Genomic DNA, 23,087 nt, shown 5'->3' on the forward strand with positions numbered 1-23,087 from the left:
GGTCAGATATTACAACTCAAAATCTGAAGAACAAGGAGCATGGGGTTTCAGCTTGGGAAGTTGATAAAGTTCTGGAGGTGGATGGTGGTGACCGTTGCACAACAATGTGGACGTAATGAATGCCACTGAACTGTATAATTTTAAAGTAGTTAAAACTGTAAATTTTGTTATATTTTACCACAGTAAAAAATCTGAAGAATAAAAAAAGCACATCCGGGCTTCCCTGGTGGTGCAGTGGTTGAGAGTCCGCCTGCCGATGCAGGGGACACGGGTTCGTGCCCCGGTCCAGGAAGATCCCACATGCCGCGGAGCAGCTGGGCCTGCTAAGCCTGCGCGTCCGGAGCCTGTGCTCCGCAACGGGAGAGGCCACAGCAGTGAGAGGCCTGCGTACTGCAAAATAAAAGAAAACATATCCAAGGCCGGCCTTCTCCCCTCCTTTCCTTACCTGCCTCATCCTCTCCCCCATCCATAACCACTTTTATTAGGTTCTTCTTTGCATCCTTCTCGCATTTGAGGTTTTCTTTTAATGCAAATTCTAGTCAAGTCAAATATATGGTCTTGTTTCCTCCCCTTTGTTTTGTACCTTATTTCTTCATCAATAATGTATTCTGAATCCTTCCCAAATTAATAGAGCATCCTCATTCTTTTTTTATAGCAGTGTAACGATCCATTGTGTAGGCGGAGGGTAGTTTATTTAGCTGGTCCACTTTTATCCCACGTTGGGTTGTTTCAAATATTTCACCATCATAAACAATGCTTCCCCATTAAGATTTTTCACTTGAGTGGTTATTTTTCACTTCTAGACGTTTTCTTTTTCAAAGCTGCATTTTCTTTCTTTCTTCTTCTTTTTTATAAATTTATTTATTTATTTATTTTTGGCTGTGTTGGGTCTTCATTGCTGCGGGCGGGCTTTCTCTAGTTGCGGCGAGCGGGGGCTACTCTTGGTTGCGGTGCGTGGGCTTCTCATTGCGGTGGCTTCTCTTGTGGCGGAGCACGGGCTCTAGGCACGCGTGCTTCAGTAGTTGTGGCACGTGGGCTCAATAGCTGTGGTGCACAGGCTTAGTTGCTCCGTGGCATGTGGGATCTTCCCGGACCAGGGCTCGAACCCGAGTCCCCTGCATGGGCAGGTGGATTCTTAACCACTGCGCCAGCAGGGAAGTCCCCAAAGCTGCATTTTCTGATACTGTGTCCTTCTCACTTGTCTGTTCTTTTCTCTGGTTGGTTAACTCTCTCATACTATCTATCCTTTTAAAGTTCCTGAGAGCCCAATGATCCCTTTACCTTTTGTGTCATCTCGTGTTCCTGTGTAGGTAGTTCTCTCATAGGCTTCATCCTTTGGGGGTGTTCAGCTCACTTTTGGCAGGGCTAAATTAACCAGCCTGGGTTGAGAATGTCACTCTCCATAAAGAATCTGTTTGGGGACTTCCCTGGTGGCACAGTGGTTAAGAATCCACCTGCCAAGGCAGGGGACACGGGTTCGAGCCCTGGTCCGGGAAGATCCCACATGCCACGGAGCAACTAAGCCTGTGTGCCACAACTACTGAGCCTGCGCTCTAGAGCCCGTGAGCCACGACTACTGAGCCCACGCGCCACAACTACGGAGCCCATGTGCCTAGAGCCCGTGCAACAAGATAAGTCACCGCGATGAGAAGGCCGCCTAAATAAATAAATAAACAAATAAAAAGAATCTGTTTGCCTCTTCCAGGTGCCCGAGGGTCAGAGCCAGTCTGAGGAAATTCTTTTTTTTTTTTTTTTTGCCTCCTCTTGCAGCATGCTGGATCTTAATTCCCCGATCAGGGATCGAACCCAAGCCCAGCAGTGAAAGTGCCGAGGCCTAACCACTGCACTGCCAGGGAAGTCCCCAAGGAAATTGTTGATATTAACTTAGAAGCTTATGTGTTTCCAGGCCACATTAATAGTATACATTCAAAATCCAAATATCTATGAGGACAAGCTTCTGGTTAAACAAATTCAAGTGAAGAGCTCCCTTCTCTCTCATTCAGAGCCCAAGCCAAAATAGACAAGCTTCCCCATCGCTTCCTGGCAGTTAGACTTTTTTCCAGTTCATATGACAAAGAGCGCAGCCCTTAAAAGGGTGCTAGCTTCATAACGGTGAGTAATTTCTGAGACACCCCAAGTCAAGTGTGCCGTGTGGGTTTTAGGTCCCTTTTGAGTTCTCTCTGGGTACCGCAGGATGCAATTTCTTTAGGGCAAGCTGATTTTTACCCTGGTGTATTTAGCATTTCTAGGTGTTTTGAATTATATGAAATATAAGTTTGTGCTGTATTTATTTAGTTATTCATTTATTTATGTTTAGAAGCATTTAAATTACCTCACAGGGGCACAGGGCAAGGCAGGGGACCACAAAGTAATTAAGGCACATCATTTTGAACCCTGGCTCTTACACATAATAGCTCTGTAACCACAGGCAAACAGTTCATCTCTCCAGGGATCAGTTTCCTCTTCTGTAAAATGAAGCTAAGGTTGATGTGAAGATTATATGAGTAAAGGATATAAAATGCTTAGTACAGTGCCTGCCTGGAATATATTAAGTACTTAACGAATAAACAAATTTTCACTTTTTAGTAAATTTTACGAATAAAATGGTATGTTGTTAGGAGGGTGTCATGTATCTACTTCTAAAAAGTAGCAATAAGAAGAACTTCAGCAGTAGGCAAACCTCCCAATGACTCACATACATAGACACTGTCGTTACCTGTCGACAGACGTAAACAATACCATGCTCTGACCACATCTGATTGTGAACCAAGAGTTTCAAAAGGATGATGAAATCAAAGATTATCACGTGAAATATGATGCTGCTGTGAAGAAGGATAAATCTAAAAAAGAGCTGTTGAAGAGAGCACTACAGTACAGAACTCTCTTACCAGGAGGGCAACCCCAAAATGGAACAAGCAGCCTCACAAAAAGGGGAGCTGTCACTTTATTCAAAAGCAGAAGCTGAAGGACTGCTTAAGAGGCAGAACAGACGGGATTCCTTCCTGGGAAGAGTTAGAAATCAGCAGTGAGATAAAAGGAGAAGAAACTACTTGGATAACTGATTTATGACACGAATTTTAAAAAATCCCATGAATACTACATGGAAGGAAAAGACAGAGCAAAACACCAAACTTCTTAAATAGGTTAGGAACACTGAAAATCAAACTGAAGATTTGTTCAGCTTGTTAATAACACTGAGGAATAGGAAGCCTGGGCCCCGCCTGGAGAGAGCCAGGCGGGGGCCACACCACCATCAAACTTCCCTCTCAATGTGTGTTCCTGGGATTACACTGTCGCTTTCCTCCTTTTCCTTACAGACAGCCATTCCAAGGAAACGCAAATGTTAAAAATCATATTCCAAAGAGCCAGTCACAGAAAAGTCAGAATTACATTTTATTTCACATTGATAGAAACCGTGAAAAAGATTTACATTTTCCCACGTTACAGCACATTTCAATGGAATATATTTCTTGCCATAAATTAGATCTTGCTGATTTGTGTAAGTGAGACAACAGTTTACATTCTTCAAGATAAAAGCAAAATGACTTAGTAAATGATTGTTTAAAAATTGTAAATCCAGACATAAACGTATGGCTTCATTATTAACATCCTACACTGTCCATACGAAATCATTTCCATCATCAAGTAGCACCCATTTATAAAGATGCGTTCCTAACGGTGTTCTAGTCAGTTGGAATACAGCAGAAAAATTAACAACAGTTCAGAAATATCAGGCGTACATTTTTGCTACATATTAAACTGGGTGGTAACTACACCATATGTACTGAGTTCTGACTAACTTTTATTACCCATAAACTTGTTTTCAAATAATGTTAACCAATAATCGGAAAAATCTATTTAAAATCAAATAATTGCTACTTTCATGTTTGCACAGAAACTAACTTAAAAAGATCCTCTCTGACTACAGTGAAAATTTCAAATAAGTCCACTGGCAGATAAAAGTAAAGCAAATTTTTCAAATGGATTGTTCATTTCCTACAGCAGTCGGTTTCAAACATATGTGCAAAATAAGTAAACTAAAACTCTACGCTATGAGGAGAATCATCTTAGAACAAATCATCTTAGAAATTACAGTTTGTAAGATCAGTCTTAAATATTTCGGAACATACTAGAATATGACCTAATTATTCTTTCAGTTAATTACAGAAAAATACAACCACAGAATTATCCTCGTTACCTGTAACTCTGCAGGCCTAAGCTGCAGACAAAGGTCCAGTTTAAGAAGTAGTGTAGAAACTTTGAAGGGATGCCTGGCTTCTTTCTACAAGTATAAATACACTTTCAGTGCCGTCACATCTGTGATTCAGAATGTCAAATTACAGCACGTATTGACAGCAGACGTCCATGGCAAGTAGGCAATATTTGGTCTGTTATGAAGGATAAAAAAGAAGAAAGAACACTTTTCTTTTCTAGAGAGGAAAAAAGAGTATTAAATAGAAATTATATTCAGGAAAGAAAAACCTGGTCCCCAAAATAAGAGGGCCATTAATTGAAGACAGCAATATTTCTTTTTATTGACACTTAGAAGCATTATCCCTATTATTAGGAATAATGTAATAACACCTCTTTCTTATTATGCATTATAATCATTAAGTACATATGAACACATATATAAAAATACAGATACTGCATGGTGACTAAGTAATTTGGGAATAAGTCCAGAGTCTTAAGTCACAGCACGCATAGACTTTTTATGTCTTAACTGCTCATTTATACCTGAGCAGGTTTTCATTAAGCATACTAATAATTTTCAAGTGATGTAATGAAAAATCTGGTTACAGTATTTTATTATTTTGCTGAATTACATATGAGAGAAAGAAGCTAGCTGCTTCACCTACTTTAATACTAATATATTCTGGATCATGTTATACAAATACATACATAGAAACTTAAAAGATCATAAATTTCCCATGAGGAGATTTATTTAGTCTGTGTCATTGGTGTGTATTTGCAAAACATTTTAACACTGCAAACATCAGAGGTTTCAAGATCGGGCACAGAAAAAACTTTATACTCTATGACGATGATGCTGGTGTGCGCTTCTCCACAAGGCCTCTTAGTGACGTCAATCAATAGGAGGTAGGAGTTTATCAATGAACTGCTTGACATCCATCATTTCCTGTTTGGAATAAAGGGATTATTAATATGCAGTTACACAAATCAGAAATTAAATCCCTACTAAATACCACTAACTAAAACCACATTTTTACTACAATTATATAAAAAGTGGTGAAAAAGAAATGAGGCACCGATAGAAATTAGAAAACATTTCCCACGATGATTATTATCGTAATTCAATGATCACTCTCACGTATTACGAAGTCCTATGAAAATGGTCTGCATTTGCACTGCTTGAACAAAATAAAACACTGGGGGTGGCGGGGGGAGAGGAAGGGGGTCTAAAAGTGACAATAACTACACAGAGAAGACTTGGTATGTACACAACTGCCGTCAACCAAGTGTCCGTGCCCAGCTTCTAACACTCCCTCATTAGAATGAGATGCGAAATCAACAGTACCAGATGCTTTGTGCCTTTCCAAAGGATTCACACACAACCAGCCAGCTGAGGCTGAGGGGAGCAGGTCCCCAAGGCAGGCCTGGAGAGACGCAGAGGTGAATCCACCACAGAGGAAACTGCTCGGCACCTCCCGCGTCTGGCCCAGCTTTCTCACTTCCCTCAAACACATCTCCTGCTGCCACCGCCAGACCCACACAGGAGCACGCAGGAACCTTCGCCCGCATCGCCTCCTCACTCGGGAAAGAAGGCACGGCACGGCGGTGGCCTGTCTCACCCGCCGTGTGGCCCCCACTGCGACCCCACCTCCTCCAGCCCCACCTCCTGTCCCTTCCTGCCCCGAACCGTCCGTCCAGTGTTCTCCAGTGTGGTGAACAGTCTCACCACACACACACAGCCGCCTGCATCTGCCCCTTGAAGCCTCAGTGTGCTGACTCAGAGGCACCGAGTCTGGAGTCCTGGCATCTGTGTATTTGTTAAGCTCCGGGAGCGGGGGGTGGGGGTGGGTGGGCAGCGGGTGTGCTTTGAAAACCACTGCTCTGGACCTTCAGCTCCTCCCTCCTGGTACCCGGCGTGTTGCCCTTTCTGGACTCAATGCATCATCAGGGGCTCAACTATGTTCTCAGTAACGCCTAGAATCCCAGGTTCCCCATCTTTCTGGATAAGTCATATTACTACCTGCCTTCTCTGTCCCAAAGCAAATGATTTCGCCAGGCTGACAGGTGCAAAAAATGTTAACTTGGACTGTCTCAATGCTTAGCAACTGATTTTTATTCTAGTCCTTTTCAAGCCTCCAAACCTATCCTGACCTCGTTCTTACGATCACCCGTCTCAGTTTTTCAGAGCACTTTTAAAAAACTCCTAATATAACACATATCACATTCTGCTTTCTATATAGTTACTTGGATATATATCCTTCTCCCTATTCAAAATTTTCATTTTAAGTAAACTACTTTAGATTTTAACAAAGAAATGATTTTATTTGTCCTTGAACTATTTACAGTGTTTACATGTAATAAGAAATTAGTGAATGTCTGTTGAATTAAGTTGCGTAAACTTTGATCTAAGTCCTACTAACCTATGGTTCAATGTGAATTCATTAATTAACTTCTTTAAATCCCCAGTCACATGTTATTTATCTTGAAAATATCACATGCAAACAGTTGCAGACATGTCCCTATAATCACTGCTTCCAAACACTTACCTGTTGACATGAACTGTGCGTCATGCCTCCATAGGTTTTGAAGGTTACATTGGTTGGATTTACCAATGTCTTTAGCCTTTCAGCAGTAAGAGAACCAAACATTAGGGGAACTAAAGGATCCGAATCTCCATGGCACTGAAGAATAGAAATGTCTCTATTCACGCCACTGATAGGACCCTGCAGAAAACAGAACAGGACTATAGGGTCATTTATCCAAGCGTGTGGAGCATCATGCTCGGCACATACAACACGTGCTTGCTCACGTTACAGGTGATCTTTGGCCACAGAAATAAAATTCCTCCCATCCTTATACCCCCCCATCTCTTTATTTAGACTTTTATAGGACATATGATTACCCTGCCTTGTACTGTATGTTTTCCTAATGAATCAGTTCCTTGAAACACATTGTATCCTAATCATATGTTCGGGTGGCTGGACACAAGAAGTATGTTTTAGCTGAGTCATGTTCTTTGCAGCTCTTATTTGATTCTTTCATTTTATTTTATTTTTTTAAGAATGTGTATTTAATTACTTAATTAATTAATTTTTATTTTTGTCCACGTTGGGTCTTCGCTGCTGCACGCGGGCTTTCTCTAGTTGCAGCAAGTGTACGGGCTTAGCTGCTCCGCGGCACGTGGGATCTTCCTGGACCAGGGACTGAACCCGTGTCCCCTGCACTGGCAGGCGGATTCTTAACCACTGCGCCACCAGGGAAGTCCCTCTTATTTGATTTGAATAAGAAAGTTAATAAACAGCACTTACTATGTGCAAGACACCGAAGGGTTACTATATAGTGATAAGAAAAACCCCCTAGGTTTAAGGATGAATTTGAAAATAAAATAACACCCGCATCCCCCATGTGTACTATATATTGCTTTATACTGTTGAGTATTTAGAAATTACATTCTACACTAGAATTCTGCCACCAAGCAATGAACATACTGGGCATTCAAAAACATCATTTCTATGTGTAAAGAATAGCCCTAATTTTGATATGTATCTTAAAATGTACCAAAGACTTCAAATATAGAATTTATGACAGTAAGGGCTTCCTTCCTCCTTCCCTCTCCCTCCCTTTCTTCCTTTCTCTTTTTAAGGACTCATTTCTTATTCTATTCCATGCAACCCACGGTAGAGACAGTGCAGTATACAGGTAAAGCCTAGCGATAGTACATCACAGAAGTCTACGGCAGTTCTTTTTAAAAACGGGTGACTGATGTAGACTACGGGCCTTGAGTGACACTGACGTGTCACCGTAGGTTCACTGGTTAAAACAAATGCGTCCTGTGCTGTGAGATGCTGATGGGGGGCTGTGCATGGACGGGGACGCGGGTATATGGACACCTTCTGTACTTGCCGCTCAATTTGTTATGAACCTGAAACTGCTTTAAAAAATTAAATTTATTAATAATCATAACGTGACGGTGTCCTCAACATCATCTGCCACCCCTCCGCTCAGTGACGCCGCGCTGCAGGCATGCGCCAGGCACCTGTGGAAAGGAAGCCCGCAGGGGCAGCCAACAGCTGAGAGCGGTGACGCCAGCCAGCTTCTGCTGTGTGGTCAGTGCCGTGTACAGAGACAAAGCTCCTCCCTGGAAAGACAACAGGGAAAGTCAGTGGGACACAAATTCTGCCGGCAGCAACGGGAGTGATGCTTGTTCTCAACACCATTCATAAAAAAATCGAAGCGGGTGGCTGATGCCCAATACAATAGGCAAACTGGTAGAAATACATGCACGCCCCGCCGTGTCCACAAGGACCTGACTCTCCACGGTGAAGACCGTCGTGAGACCACAGCGACTGCCCAACCAGCCAACAGCAGAGCCCGCTGCTGCCCTGACAATGCCGTACGGAAGTTCCGAACTTATAGTTACTGTTTTCTTTGTTTTGGCTGCACCATGCATCAAATGGGATCTTAGTTCCCCAACCGGGGATCCAACCCACACCCCCTGCAGTGGGAGCGCGGAGTCTTAAGCAGTGGACCACAAGGGAAGTCCCCTAGAGTAACTATCTCCTCCTCAGCAAACACGTAGGACCAAAATCTGGTCTTAAACTGGTATTACTTTCCAAAACAAGAACTCATGAGAAGAAGCCCGCGGCGGACACCTCTGGAGCACTGGCCGCCAGCTCACAACACCCGTATGCTGGGGCCTGCGTGCCCTCTGACCCGTGCTGTTACCAAGACTGACTCTGCTCCCCTCCCAAGGACGACCCCACCATCTACTCAAGAACGGGAACCACTGAGGGATCCTTGAACATGGGGTGCGGCTGAAGCACCCCCGACCCAGGGACCAGGACAGATGCAGCGGCGGTCAGGAAGCGGCCGGCACAGCCCCTGCGCCGGGGTCGCTTTGTGGGAGTCCCTACCCTGATCTCACCCCGCCGGGATTACAGGGAAGTCCGCAGGGCTCGACCACTGAGAATCTGTGACAAACAGAGGGAGGGAATTCTCCTGTCTTCGACCTTTTTATTCCATTGCTTGTCTGCTCCTGGGAAGGGGACTTACACCGGCGTTTAGGCAGAGTTTCGTTCAGAGAGGTACAGAGTGTTAACTCAGGCCTAACTGCACGTGTACTAGCTATTTTAGAAAAATACATTCCAGGTTCCAATCAGTTTCCTTAAAAAATTGACTTTCAAGACATAATCTATAGGGTGAAGCCTATCACTGAAGAGAGAAAACTAAAAAAGGAAAAGAGCATGACACACTCTCTAATTAATCAATCATTATTTCTGGTCCATTCAAACTTAATTCAGCATTAACAGTAAGCAATATATCAGATTCTAGAACATCTTCTAAAAACAGGACTCCTCCATAGAAAAACGATGGAAACTACAGACTTCTAGATAAATATACTGATGACGCCGACACATCACCCAAACTTTTATCTTACCTGAGAAAATCCTCCCAAAATAATTCTGTGAGAAGGAATGCCATTCTTCACCTCTTGGTCTATCAAAGCTTTTACTAAAAATAACATAAAAGTTAAATCACCAATACTTTCAAAGTTAAGCCCACTGATATAATTTAAATAGGAAAAAAATTAATAACAGAAAACCACCAAGTATATTAAAGGTCAAAACAAGTGAAAAACTTGGAGCACTCTATTAAAATACAAAACTAGAATGGATTTTCAAAAACTCAAGATTTTGCAGCTGTTACTTAAACTTAAACTGTTCAATTATTTGTTGCATAATCTGTAAACAAGTTTTTTCTCGCATCAACAGATGGGTACGGATAGTCCTTTATCCATGGTCCATTCTGCTCATATACATTTTACAGTTCTTTCTCTTCAATGAACCATAGGCATTTGTACCTAAAAGCTGTTATTTTAAAATCGTAGGTAGTTAAGTAGTTTACATGGTTTGTGACTGACGGTGTTTAAACAGTTCACTATATTATTTTAAAAAAAAGAAAAAAAGACACAGTATACTTTTCCCTATAGCCAATAAACAATGCGGGAGAAAAATCAAATGAATTCTTTTGTTTCTGCCAAATACTCTGACATGCATCATTAACTGTATTACTTGATTAACTCCTAGAATTTCCTTTTTCTTTATAATACTATGTTTTTGATAACTGCACCTTTTACAAATTTATCTCCTCTCATTTTTGACATATGTGTAAGTTTCATCTTCTTAAGATGAAACTTGCCAACTTTGTATTTCCTTTTTACCAAAACCCTGCTTTTATTAGAACACTGCAAAAACCCCAAAGCCCAAATTAAACGTTTTTTTCTTTTTGTATAAATTTAGTTCTTAGTTAGAATAGGCTGAAAAGCAAGTGGTACCCTGATGAGTGTGTGGAAAACGGGCTAGAGGAGAGGACAGGAGTAGAGAGGTGAAAGCCTTGCTGAGAAGCCTGAGGCTTCACTGAGGGGGAATGCAGGGCCTGGGCGGGAAAGGAGATGCAGGTGGGCAGCAGCAGCCCTGCGCTGGGGAGGAGCAGGGAGCTGGGGCCACTTTCCCTCCGTTTCAAACGGCTTCACTCCTCTGGTTACACCAAGCGCTGAGATAAAGTTAAACCAGGTATGGTGACAACAGTCAGCTGTGGAGTGACGGGTCCTGATTCCAGGCCCTGGACGCACCCCGAGCCCTTTCTTCTTTGTTCACGGGCACATCTTCCCGGCCCCAAATGGAGACACCCCTCATTCCTAACTCTGGGCCTCAACCCGATTCTCTCCAATCAGACATCACGTCAGACACGAAGAATGCCACGGGCCAACCCTACCCGGGGAAGGGACTTTCACCCTGCAACCCACTGGGCCTGGCCGTCTGCTCCACAAGGCCCACCCTCCCTGACAACCCACCCCCAGACCTGACACGAGCTCTATTATAGGTTGACAAAACCCTAGCTCTAGGAGTGTAGCATTGATCCACTTTTCGATGGTCCTAAAAGTCAGTGTCCTTGGTTTGACATTCCTTAATATCCAATATGTTTTGAATGCATCTTCCCTGTCTTAAAGTTAAGAGTTCTTCTAAAAAATAAAAAGATTTTTAAAAAGGAACCTACCTACCGTTTTTGGTTTTTAAATGAGTTTCGAAAATTTCCAACAAATGTGAAAATAGGAAGACCGTGCAGGGTTCCCTGGGTACCTATCACCTCGCGTCTGTAACGAACGCCTCACAGCCAGGCCTGCTGCATCGAGGCCACCAAGTCATCACCCAGGTCATGAGGGAGGCCGGCCTGGCCACCGCGCTGTCTACTTGTCAATGTTGCAGTACATACGAGTCAAAGACACACGTGCTTCTGGGCATGGGCTAAAACCAGACTTCTCCCGGTAAGTTAGTGTTCTTTATGCTTTCACCCCACAAGTAAGCGGGGTTACCATGTTCATAAGCGAGGACGTGACTGGAGACCCTGCAAAGCAGAGCTCATACCGTTACAGGAGTGCCCAGTGAGATGATTTGTAGGAATCGCCTGGCAGGTCCAGTAGTGTTCGAGCAGGGGCCCCTCACTAAAACTAACCATTACCATAATTTTCATTATATATCATGACATCATTGGTAGCCTTATCTATGTCCTTATTTCAAATCTCTTTAATGACAATAACTGGTCACAGCCATCAACTATGCTGCGATTTTCTCCACTGGCCTACGTCAGTCAAAGCTAAACGACGCATCCGACAGCACTCAAGCCTGACAAGTGCCGTTCCTCCCCACACGCCTCACCTTCACGGGCCATTATTAACGAGTCAAACAAGACAGTGAGCCATCAGAAAGGAAGGACAGCACCACCTGCGTTTACATAGTATGTAGTATTTCATCAACAACAAGAGCACGACTGAATCTACTATAAAACTTTTCTTACTTACCACTTTCTGCTGCCTGTTTAATTCCAGTTTCATCTTCCTGTGAATCTGGTGAAAGCCCAATGATGTCAAACCTGGAAAATAAGGCAAAATTCTAAAAGAATCATTCAATTCTAAGAATATCTACTCTTGATAAGAAGATGGTAATTTTAGAGAAAAAAGGCTAACCAAAGATATTCTCTAGAACATTACACTCAAATTAAACTGTTTCTGGGGACTTCCCTGGTGGTCGAGTGGGTAAGACTCCGTGCTCCCAATGCAGGGGGGCCTGGGTTCGATCCCTGGCCAGGGAACTAGATCCCACCTGCCACAACTAAGAAGTCTGCATGCCGCAACTAAAAGATTCCACATGCCACGGCTAAGACCCGGCGTGGCCAAAATAAATAAATAAATAAATATTAAAAACAAAAAAAACTGTCTCTGGAGGCCAAACGGTCAACTTAAATGCGTGAATGTGACATCCTGTAAGTTCCCCTCACACCAACTAGATACAGATTGTATGAAAAAGTCACAGTACCATGTAATTTTAAGGTAGAAACACCTGGAGAATGACCTAGTCCAACCTGACACCTGACAGGAGTCTCAAACCACAGCCCTAAGATCTTTGGAATAAACTCCAGCCCCTCGCTTCCCTCCTAGTGCATCGTAAGTCAGCCGTCTGGAAAGAGCTACTTCACCACGGCACCTGCGCACGCGCGGCCCACACCTACTGCACACAGGCCACCTCCATCCACATTCTGCAAAACCCGTCACCGCGCACTGCAGCGACCTCAAGCCGGAGGCGGGGGCCCTCCTTTGGCCCCGACTACCTCGCTACCCGCTCGGTGCTTCCACTATGGTCTCGAGCAACGTGAGGTAGAAACTTTGCTTCTGGACAGGAATTGTGCCAGAGCGGGAAGGTGGAAGAATCAAAGGTCAAGGGAGGCAGGAACCTGTAAAAGTTGCCAAGCAATGTCCAGCAGATAAAAACGAAGGTGCAGGGTGGGTTCGAGGTGAGTGGGAACAAGCAGAGGACAAGGTGGCGACAGGCTGGAGTCCCCAGGAGGCCTCAACAGGCAGTGCAGAGACGGGGGAGCAAACTCCCAGGGGGAACAACTACGCTTGACAGTCAGGTCTGAAGTAAGTGCCTTCAGAGATGGAACAGTTCCAGACGACAAAACCCAGGGGATGCTGTGGGTGCCTGAAGCTGAGAGAGGAAAACGTCAGCGGAAAGAGAAGAGTCCAGGAAGTGACAAGCCGGTCAAGGCTTGTGAATGGGTCACTGACATTGGATCCCATAGTCACCTGAAAGGTAAGACGGTGGCAGGAGCTAGAGGGGAAAGGGAAATAGGAATCAGGTGTCAAAGTCATCAGTTTTGAACAGACCTGACGGCAGATCTCAGAGCAGCAGGAAGAAAGCATGGTCTGTAAGTGGCTCAGAGAACAAAGAACCGACTGTAAAGCACACAGGGAACGCCTGACATCACGAATGTCTCGAGAGGGCTCAGCAGGAATTGCTTTCCTTAAAAACTGGCCAGCTCTCCAGGAAGGCGAGAAGGTGGGAGGTGGAGAGGCCACGGCTTCACCAGAGTGGATGCCACACGGGCGCACGAACACGTTTGGGTACTGAAATCAACAAAGGTTTATCAAGCAGTGAGAGGTGCTCTCTGCGGTATCTCTATCCACCCACTCTCTCCTGTTTCTCTACCTGTTGGTGCAGCTCCTTAAGATTTACCCCAAATCTAACATATAAAACCTGAAATAGTCAAATAAAGGTTAAATTTATATAACTTTGCAACTTAAAAATAATTAATTAAAAATTGCTATATGCAAAAGCACTTCTGATTAAAAAAAAAAGTATAAGTAAAAAGTTCTTATTGAATAAGTGAAGTCTTACTTACCAAGAAGGCATGACCATGTTCATATTTAATGTTACAGGCATAACTGGTCTACATGGGGAAGAAAAAGAAAAGGAAAAATAAGTATAGTATACCAAAGTACAAAACCTGATAAATTCCATCAACTGAAGATGATTACTTGAGGCTCTCACAAAATTGAATGCTACAATTTGAATAGATGAGCTGCTTCACTGCACGTACACCTGCACAATTCTGTTCTCCACACCCTCCAAATGGTTCTCAAGACAGAGCCGCAGCTGGAATGGACTAAGCTTGGCGAATAAACAACATCTTCCTTCTTCAACATCTTTATTTGATACTTTCAAACCAGACACGAGAAGGAAAACAGTAACCAAGACAGATGGAAATTTCTGAGACTCTGACTAAGGGGCTAAGGACACAAGCAACTTACTGCACAGGAATGGTGACATCAATTCCCATAGGCTCAAATTACATTTTTGCTTATTTTCTAGTTCTTAGCTATGTACCTGCTTGTTTAAGAGACCTCTAAATAAATAAGGGAAATATAAGTCTTGCCTAAGTGTCCATTATACCCAACTCAATTCTGTGATGAAAAACTTGCTGGACAACCTGAATGCAGCTAGGTACAAAAGGAAAGAAAACCAAATACACTCTAACTACATCTCACCACCATCCTCCTGACTCATGAAACAAGTTTACCTTAGAGGTCACAAAATCTTAGCAAAATTTCCACGAAAACATAAACTTCCCTAGGTTGGGAAATAGCCTTAAACTAAATTCAATCTTGGAGCCAATAACAGTGTAGCAGAAATTCCAACACCATCAAGAATTCTGTCTTGCAGACACAGAGAACAGACTTGAGGACACAGGTGGGAAGGGGAGGCTGGGACACAGTGAGAGAGTGGCATGGACATATATACACCACCAAATGTAAAATAGATAGCTAGTGGGAAGCAGCCGCATAGCACAGGGAGATCAGCTCGGTGCTTTGTGTCCACCTAGAGGGGTGGGATAGGGAGGGTGGGAGGGAGACGCAAGAGGGAGGGGATATGGGGATATATGTATATGTATAGCTGATTCACTTTGTTATAAAGCAGAAACTAACACAACATTTTAAAGCAATTATACTCCAATAAAGACAAAAAAAAAAAGAATTCTGTCTCTGGCATGAGTCAGATTAATGAGGACACCGCAACCCTTTCAGGATAAAAAGAGGGGGGATGTTTTCTTACATAATCTCGCATTTTTCCTCTTTCACATTTATCGACTCTGCTGCTACGACCACTTCCGAGGATGAATTACTAAGCTATCAGCATGTATCTCACCCCACCTGTTTCTTCATGGCTACTGCTTCTCAGCACACTTTGACCTAAGACTTGCTCATCTTAGTGATTTTCTGAGTTTGCTCAAAACTTACTAGTTTCTTTCTGACACCGACAAATGTCTTCAGAATTCAAAACCAAACCTAACAGTCTCCAGAGTCTGTGCTCTTTCCACGCTGCATCACATTGCCTCGAACTGATCAAATTTAGGCGTGTTTTCAAGGTAGTGGAGATTTCTCCCAAACCTGATAGGTAAATCCCCTTCAGAGACAGCTCATGGATGTCCTGAGAACTTAACAGCACTTGTATGTCTACAAAAATTTTTCTGGCTGTGAGTTCAACTGATCTCCAAGAGAGCATTATTTTAAATTTCTCAACAAAAAGGATAAGAAAAAAATTCAACGTAACCAGGACACATTTTAGTTTCACAGAACTTACTAATCTTTATTTTGAAGCTGAACATTTAAAAGATAAAAATTAATTATATTCAAATGCTTTGCTGGAAAAGTAAAGCTATCACGATTGTTCCTCTCCAGACTCTGAATCCCAAGCCTGAAAACTGAAAACACTTACGCGTGCGGGCAGATGTACTTGATGTGGGCGCTTCTGATACCTGCAAAGGCTTCTGCCCACCCATGCCTGGTGGAGAAACCACATGAATAACGCCATTAGATATTGCTTTAAATTCCAGTAAGTTAATAACAGAAGGGTAAATCTGTGAGGGTAAATTTCAACCCCTTAAAAGACCACCACCAATCTAGAAACAACCCAAAGCTTATGATTTCAGCTTCACCTGCGGATAAAAATGATCTCTCGTGATTCCTGAAGAGCAGTGTTTTCTCTTGCATATACTTCACTGGGCTTTATAATTTATAAAATACATTTTTTAATCTCTTTATAACCTCCCAACAATGTGCCTAACAAAGTAGGCAAGACATGATATAATTCATTTTATATGAAGAAAAAATTCTCAGAGGAGTAAAGTAAAGCAGCTGTCTGATATTTCTCCATGCTTACTACACCATTAAAAATAACAACCTATGGGACTTCCCTGGTGGCGCAGTGGTTAAGAATCCACCTGCCAATGCAGGGGACACGGGTTCAAGCCCTGGTCCGGGAAGATCCCACATGCCACGGAACTAAGCCCGTGCGCCACAACTACTGAGCCTGTGCTCTAGAGCCCGCGCGCCACAGCTACTGAGCCCACGTGCCACAACTACTGAAGCCCGGCACGCCTGGAGCCCGTGCTCCACAACAAGAGAAGCCACCGCAATGAGAAACCCACACACCGCAACGAAGAGTAGCCCCCGCTCGCAACAACTAGAGAAAGCCTGCGCACAGCAACGAAGACCCAACGCAGCCAAAAAAAGGAAAGAAGTTGAAAAAGTAACTTTAATTAACGTTCTCTCCTTATGCGTATATGTACATATATATGGTCAAAACAGAATATGAGGCGTCATCAAAATCCTTCTGGCCAGAAATAAACAGTTAATCTTTCTACGTATTTCCTTCCAACTTTTTCCATGCGTATCACTTGAGAAATAGATACAGATTTCACAAGAATGGAATGATGCTATACATACATACAGCTCCCTGTGTCTTTACACTTGACATTACACCTGATACTTTCCACATTTTACCTCTATTAGAGGGTAAAATAAAGGTAACTTAAGACCTTTTTGGATTACATAGTTTTGAAATAAATGTTAAATGCTTTTCTATTAACTACTTCTCTATTTTAATCCACCTTCCCCCAAAGTGTTAAGGAAATACAGAAAACTTAATAACATTATGAACATTAACACTTATGTAACACTGCACTGAGTCAGGCACTATTCTAGAAGTTATATATGGGTGCATGCATGTGCATATGTGTGTTTCCATGTGGGTTCGTGTGTGTGTGTATGTGCGGCTTTAGTGTGAAAAGTACAAAACATGTTGAAAGAAATGAAAGAAGATCTATATAATGGACATCCTGCATTCTGGAAGACTTAATATTCTTAAGATGGAAGTGCTCCCCAAAGGGATCCAGAGTCAATGCAATCTCTACGAGAATCACAGCTGGCTTTGCAGAAACTGACAAGCTAACTCTAAATTCATTTGGACACTCAAGAGACCCAGAACAGCCGATCTTGAAAAAAAAGTATTGTTGGAGGACTCACACTTCCCAATTTCAAGTTACTACAAAGCAACAGTAATAAAGATTGTGACACTGAAAAGACATACAAATCAACGAAATAGATTTGAGAATACAGAAATAAACCCTCACATTTATGGTCAGTTTATTTCTGAACAGGGTGCCAAAACAAATCAATGGGGAAGGAATAGTCTTTTCAACAAAAGTAACTGGAATAAGTGGAAACCCACGTGCAACAGGATGAAGTCAGACTCCTACCTCACACCATGTACAAAAATTAACTCAGAATATAGCAAAGACCTAAACGTAGGAGATCAAACTATAAAACTCCTAGAAGAAAACATGCGAAAATCTTTGTGACCTTGGACGTGGCAATGGTTTTTTAGACGTGAAGACAAAAGCACAAGCAACAAAGGAAAATACTTTAGTAAATAATAAACGAGTAGGAGTTTTGGGTTCTAGCCCCAACTCTGTCTCTATCTAGAAGTGTGGCCTCAAACAGTTCATTCAGTCCAGTGGTTTTCGAAAACGTATTGCCGTCTGGGAACTTGTTAAAAAGTCTGCGTACACTGGTTCCTCGATTCCAGCCCAACACCACAGGCTTTTTCCTAGTCGGTCCCCCTTCCCGTATCCGTAATTCCGCGAGAAAGCTGGCTTCAGCTCTGGCAGCTCTGGGCCAGCAGCGCAGGTTGGGACCTGCCTCCCCCCAGGTGCCCCACCCATAGTCATGCTTCTTGCGCGGGAACACCCCCTCCCCTCACAGCTGACCGTGACACCGGAAAGCACAGCTCTGACGAAGGGGAGCGGGGAAGGAGAAAGCCAGGCCCTCTTCATGGAAACCCCTCCCTCCCCTCCGTATATTCCAGGCTTCGCTGGTCTGTATCGCCCATCTGTGTGAGATTTTTCTAGGCCAGATTGTAAAAGTTTACAAAACAAAGTTTCAAAGGCAGAAGTGGTTAAGTGGGTCAGATCTTACTGAGAGGTCAAATAAGGAGAGGATTGAAAATAATACTGTAGACTGCCAACAAATAAATACCAAATGAAGGGACTTTTTAAAAGAGCAATAACAGATCCAGACAGCAATCGTTAATGGGTGTTAAATCCACAGGTGAAAAATTGGTGAGAAACAGATATTTTCATAAAATCCAAGTATCTCCCCACAAAACACTTTTTAAGTGCAATTATATTTATTAATTTTACTGTGGAGAAACCTGGCAGACACTACCTTAACCAGATAATGCAACACAGTATCATCAGCAAAGGCACAAAAATCAACACAGTGTGGTCCCAGGACCACCACAGCAACCTCTGCGGTGTCCCTGCCGAAAGGGAGACGTCACATAAACCCAAACTGAGGGACATCCTACCTAGGAACTGGCCCACAGGGGAAGAGTGTCAAGGTCACCAAAGACAAGAAAATGGACTGCTCAGGACTGAAGGAGCCTCAGGAGACGTGACAGCTCAATCTAACTTGAGATCCTGGACCCAGAAAGGACACCACTGGGTCAACCCAGGGAAAGGCAAGTGGGGCTGGTGGATGTGATGGTAGCTACAGATCAGTGTTAACGGCCTGATTGATGGTTATACCATGGCTAGGTGGCCATGTCCTTGTACTTACAAAATACACACTGAAGCTCTATGGAGTCATGAGGCAACATGTCTGCAACTTATTCTCAAGCGTGTGAGAAATGTTAACAACTGCGTAATCTGAGTGACAGGTAGAAGGACCTCTAAATACTATTTCTGCAACCTTCATGTAAATTTGAAGTTATTTTAAAAGAAGTAGTTAAAAATTTTACATGACAACACAACGAGGGAACGTAACCCTCGAAGTAAATCTGTGAGTCCAAACTACACAAGTGGGGAGGGGCAAGCTAACAGACATCAAAGGAGTGGCAGGATTAGAAAATCACATCACAGTAACAACCTACTCCAGCAAGAATCATCCACAGACGCGAAAAATATCAGGTGAAAGTCTGATGTACGATTTGCATCTCCCCACGACTCACTCTACCTACACAGGGAGAGTAGGTGCCGTAGAGAGACCCAGAGGAAGAAAGAGACCACCTTTATCGCGTGATCCAGGTCGGCATCAGTAATGGGACGGACCGTCCCACGTGCCTCCTGACGTGATGCAATGAACAGGCCGTACCATGTACATGGTGTTCGTACCAAAAATGCACAAGCTGAACGTCATCGTGAGGAAATGTCAAATAAACCTAAATGGAGGGACCAGCCTGATCCCTGCAGAAACGTCCATGTCACAAACGCCAAAGAAGAGCCGAGGGACTGTTCCAGATTAAAAGAGACTGAAGAGCTGCAGCAGCTCAGCGCAGTGCGGCTGGGATGGAAGTGCAGGCGGACAGGATTACTGCAAAGGACACGACTGGGGCAGCTGCCAAGGTCTGTTAGACGACAGACTAGACCGGATAACAATGTTAAATGGCGCTGAATCTCCTGAATTTGGTAATTTTCTGTGGTTATGTAAGAGACGCTGCTTGTTCTTAGGAGATACATGTTGAAGTCTAGAAATAAAGAATCATGGCATCGGCAATTTATTCTCCCAAGTTTTGGCAAACACAGTAACATATTCGATAGAGATCAGTGAATCTGAGTAGAAGGTTTTAAGGAATCTGTTTTATTCTTGCAACCCTTCTATAAATTTGAAAGCATTTCAAAATAAAACACTTTTAAAATGCTATCAAAAATAAATATGTATCTCTGGGTTGTTCAACTGTTTTTCACTCTCTTCTCAAGCATATTTGTATTTTAATTTTTTATAAGACAAATGTAACATTTTCATAATCATAAGACAAGCTGTTTTTATTTTGGAAGGAAAACTGATCTTAGGCAATATAGTTTGAACTAACACATTTTATTATACATGTTATGCATAGAAACAATTTTGTGGTCAGATGTGTTTCCTGCAGAACTTTCCAGAGCTTTAAACATGCTAGTGCATACCCAGTAAATCTTCTAGAGGAGACTATGCCGTATCATATTTCCTAGACACTAAGATATAATCTAAGTGGCACCACTGAAAAAAAGCCTTTTATAAAAAAAAAAAAATCACCACCACAATAAACACACATATCGTAAGATGAATACCCATCTCAGTAACATAAAAATGTGGGGGAAATGACATATTAGAATTGAGAAAATATAGAATTATACAGGGTCCCCCAATCTTATTTGGCCATCAGAGACTTTTCATGAGAACACAGACTGCAAGACCCAAGTTCCCAGACAGCACACACCTTGGCTGGTCCTGCAAAAAAGAACCTTAACCAAGAAAGGCAAAGCTGCCCATTTCCATAGCTGAGTCGCTTAATCCCTATCATCCTCTATGGTAACCTGACAAAAGAACTTTAGTCCTCCAAAAAGTAACTCAAACATTGAATTGCCACTTGTCAGATCGGCTGGTTCTGAATTTCGTCATGTGCTCATGGAAGCAATCTAGCGTCAGCTTTCTTTCGTGCCCTCCCCCAAAGTAAATACTGTCAGAACTGGAGACCTCTACTTCTTTATATAAACTTAATTCTTAGTCAAGATGTCATGGCTGCTCTTGGTGTTTTTAATCTCACATTGTTCATTTTTTTCATCACTTTCACTCTTAACTTTGGTCTAAAGAATCTGGCTAAACTGGGGTCCACAGAGAATCTTTCTACAACTGAAGATTTTACCCCCTGGACTGATTCTTCAGACCCTGAAGCTCTCTTTATTGGGAAAGTTACAGGTGAACTAGATCCTCCCTGGGTCTCAGCATCAAGAAGGGTTTGGTGATAAAACAGAGCTCCTCTAAAACCTCTGTTTAGAAAAATAAATAAATAGTAAAGTAAGTCTGTCCTTTTCATAGGACTACCTGATGGCCAGAAACAGTCCTATAACCTTTCCCATAACTCCATGCAAGGCATGTGTCATGTACCTCTACTTGGGAGGCATAAAAGGATATTAGGAATCACTTTCAAGAATTAATCTGGCCCAGTGCCTCCTTGCAAAGATTTAATAGTTTCTTGGCTATCTTATCAAAATTTATCTTCACTTTTCCTCTAATTCTTCAATTTTGTAACAATGTTATAACAATAATTTGATCGAAGTTTCAAACAGATAACCACTGATTTAAATTTTAAAAAGCTCTCAATATAGAAAGAGACTGAGTGAAAGATAAACCATGTGGCTACAGTTAGCACAACAGAATGTGTTTGATAAGCCTCCAAACAAATCTTTGAGCTGCATTCCCTGCCCTTCAACTGATTTTTTTCTTTTAAGGGAACATCGGAGCTCTCATTCAGAATGTTCACATTGCTATTATCTCACTTATCAAAATCAACTAGTTCTTCTCAACCTGCCCTGAAATTTTACCTCCTCTGGAAAGCTGTCACTTGCATCTCTACAAACATACCTCCCATCTCTGGTATCCACTACACACGGCAACTCAAGGAGGAGTTTGCAGTTTTAATATGTTCCAGACAGAGGAGGTGAAGAATGACAAAATAAGAGGATGAGGGGAAAATTCTGGGGGTTTTCAAAAAAAGAAAGGATTCTATCTCATGACTGGACTGTACGAAATATGATTATCAATCTATTTTTATACAATCCTAGAATTCTTTGCTCGTGTAGAGTTGCATGACCCGTTTCATTAGGGTACTAACAATGGTACCTACCCTGTGTCTCCCAATCCATGAAGGAAAATCACCTAGAACGGAAGAGGAACAATGAGTAAGCAATGCCTAAATAAACCTAGCGGAATGTTACACACTCCAGAGCCCCAGTTAAGGTGGAGGCCGGAATCACAGAACACTACCTTCAGCAAGTTAATCAATCTCTACAGACCTCGCGTAAGGGGCAAAAGCACTTAACGTCTCTCGGTGCATTTCCTAAGATAATTAACGTGGGATTTTAGCACTTAAAGAGGTCCCAGTTAGACAGGCTTCTGGGCAAATGATCACATTCCAAGAAAAATAGTTTTGTCTCTTTAGGGTCAAACCATGAAAGTTCTCACGCGTACAGTATAATTTCTCCATCCCAAAAGGGAGCTTTCCGGCGGCTAAAAGTAAGTTTGAGATCCTCACGCACAAGTTTCCTAAGGAACAGCACCTCTGATCGTAAAGGACACTAAATCTTCAAACTTCTTTAACTGAGGACAGGGGTGCAAGGTGACACAATCAAGGCATCTACCTCATGCACAGACAAGGCAGCAACGTGCTCCAGAGCCACCTGGAGTTGGGGCGCCGTCCACTCAAGCGGGTGCCTCCGGGGTCCCGGGGCGGATCCGCGCGCAGGGCCCGGGGGATGCAGGGCCGGGGGCGCTGGGCCTCGGTGCCGCCCGCCCGCCCGCCGCCCACCACCGCGCCCGACCCCCCGGACCGCACGCCCCGTCCCAGCCCCGGCCCGCCGCCCACCGGCCCGCGACGCGACCCCTCGCGAGGCCCCCAGTGCCGCACTCACCACGGCGGTGGCCTTCCGGACGGCGGGCACGATGGCGGGCATCGGAGCCGACATGTTATTGCCGCACATACACCGGCTCCACCGACCGCGCGTCGGAAGCGGAAGGCGGAGCGGGCGCCTAGCCGCTGCCCAAGGGGGTGCAAGCGCCGAGTCCGGCCCGCCCACGGGCGCGCGCTCAGGCGCGTGCGCGCCCACGCCGCGCCGCGCCGCGCCGCGCCTCGCCGTACCGTCCCCCGCCCCGCCCCGCCCCGCCGGTCGCCCCGCGCGTCACA

The 23,087-nt window shown here is 43.5% G+C and overlaps 1 protein-coding gene across 5 annotated transcripts; it reads right to left on the reverse strand.

The window, feature by feature from the left end:
* Positions 1–3,380: 3,380 nt before the first annotated feature.
* LYPLA1 (lysophospholipase 1) lies at positions 3,381–23,018 on the reverse strand. Of its 5 annotated transcripts, none has more exons than XR_002174402.3 (10): positions 22,816–23,018; positions 22,032–22,063; positions 15,804–15,869; positions 13,930–13,977; positions 12,053–12,123; positions 9,632–9,705; positions 8,231–8,332; positions 6,741–6,917; positions 5,036–5,140; positions 3,381–4,388 (listed from the first exon to the last, which is right to left on the reverse strand). XR_002174402.3 is itself a non-coding variant. In XM_019925337.3 (9 exons), the coding sequence occupies exons 1-9, from the start codon at positions 22,882–22,884 to the stop codon at positions 5,087–5,089; spliced, it is 693 nt and encodes a 230-aa protein (XP_019780896.1). In that variant the 5' UTR covers positions 22,885–23,017; the 3' UTR covers positions 3,381–5,086. The 5 variants fall into 5 exon arrangements, 3 of the variants coding, with proteins under 3 accessions (XP_019780896.1, XP_073650492.1, XP_073650491.1); XR_002174401.3 differs by having other exon boundaries at positions 3,381–4,430; XM_019925337.3 differs by having other exon boundaries at positions 3,381–5,140; positions 22,816–23,017.
* Between the last annotated feature and the right edge of the window lie 69 nt (positions 23,019–23,087).

Source organism: Tursiops truncatus, chromosome 17, assembly GCF_011762595.2.
Source record: "Tursiops truncatus isolate mTurTru1 chromosome 17, mTurTru1.mat.Y, whole genome shotgun sequence".
Taxonomy (NCBI): Eukaryota; Metazoa; Chordata; class Mammalia; order Artiodactyla; family Delphinidae; genus Tursiops; species Tursiops truncatus.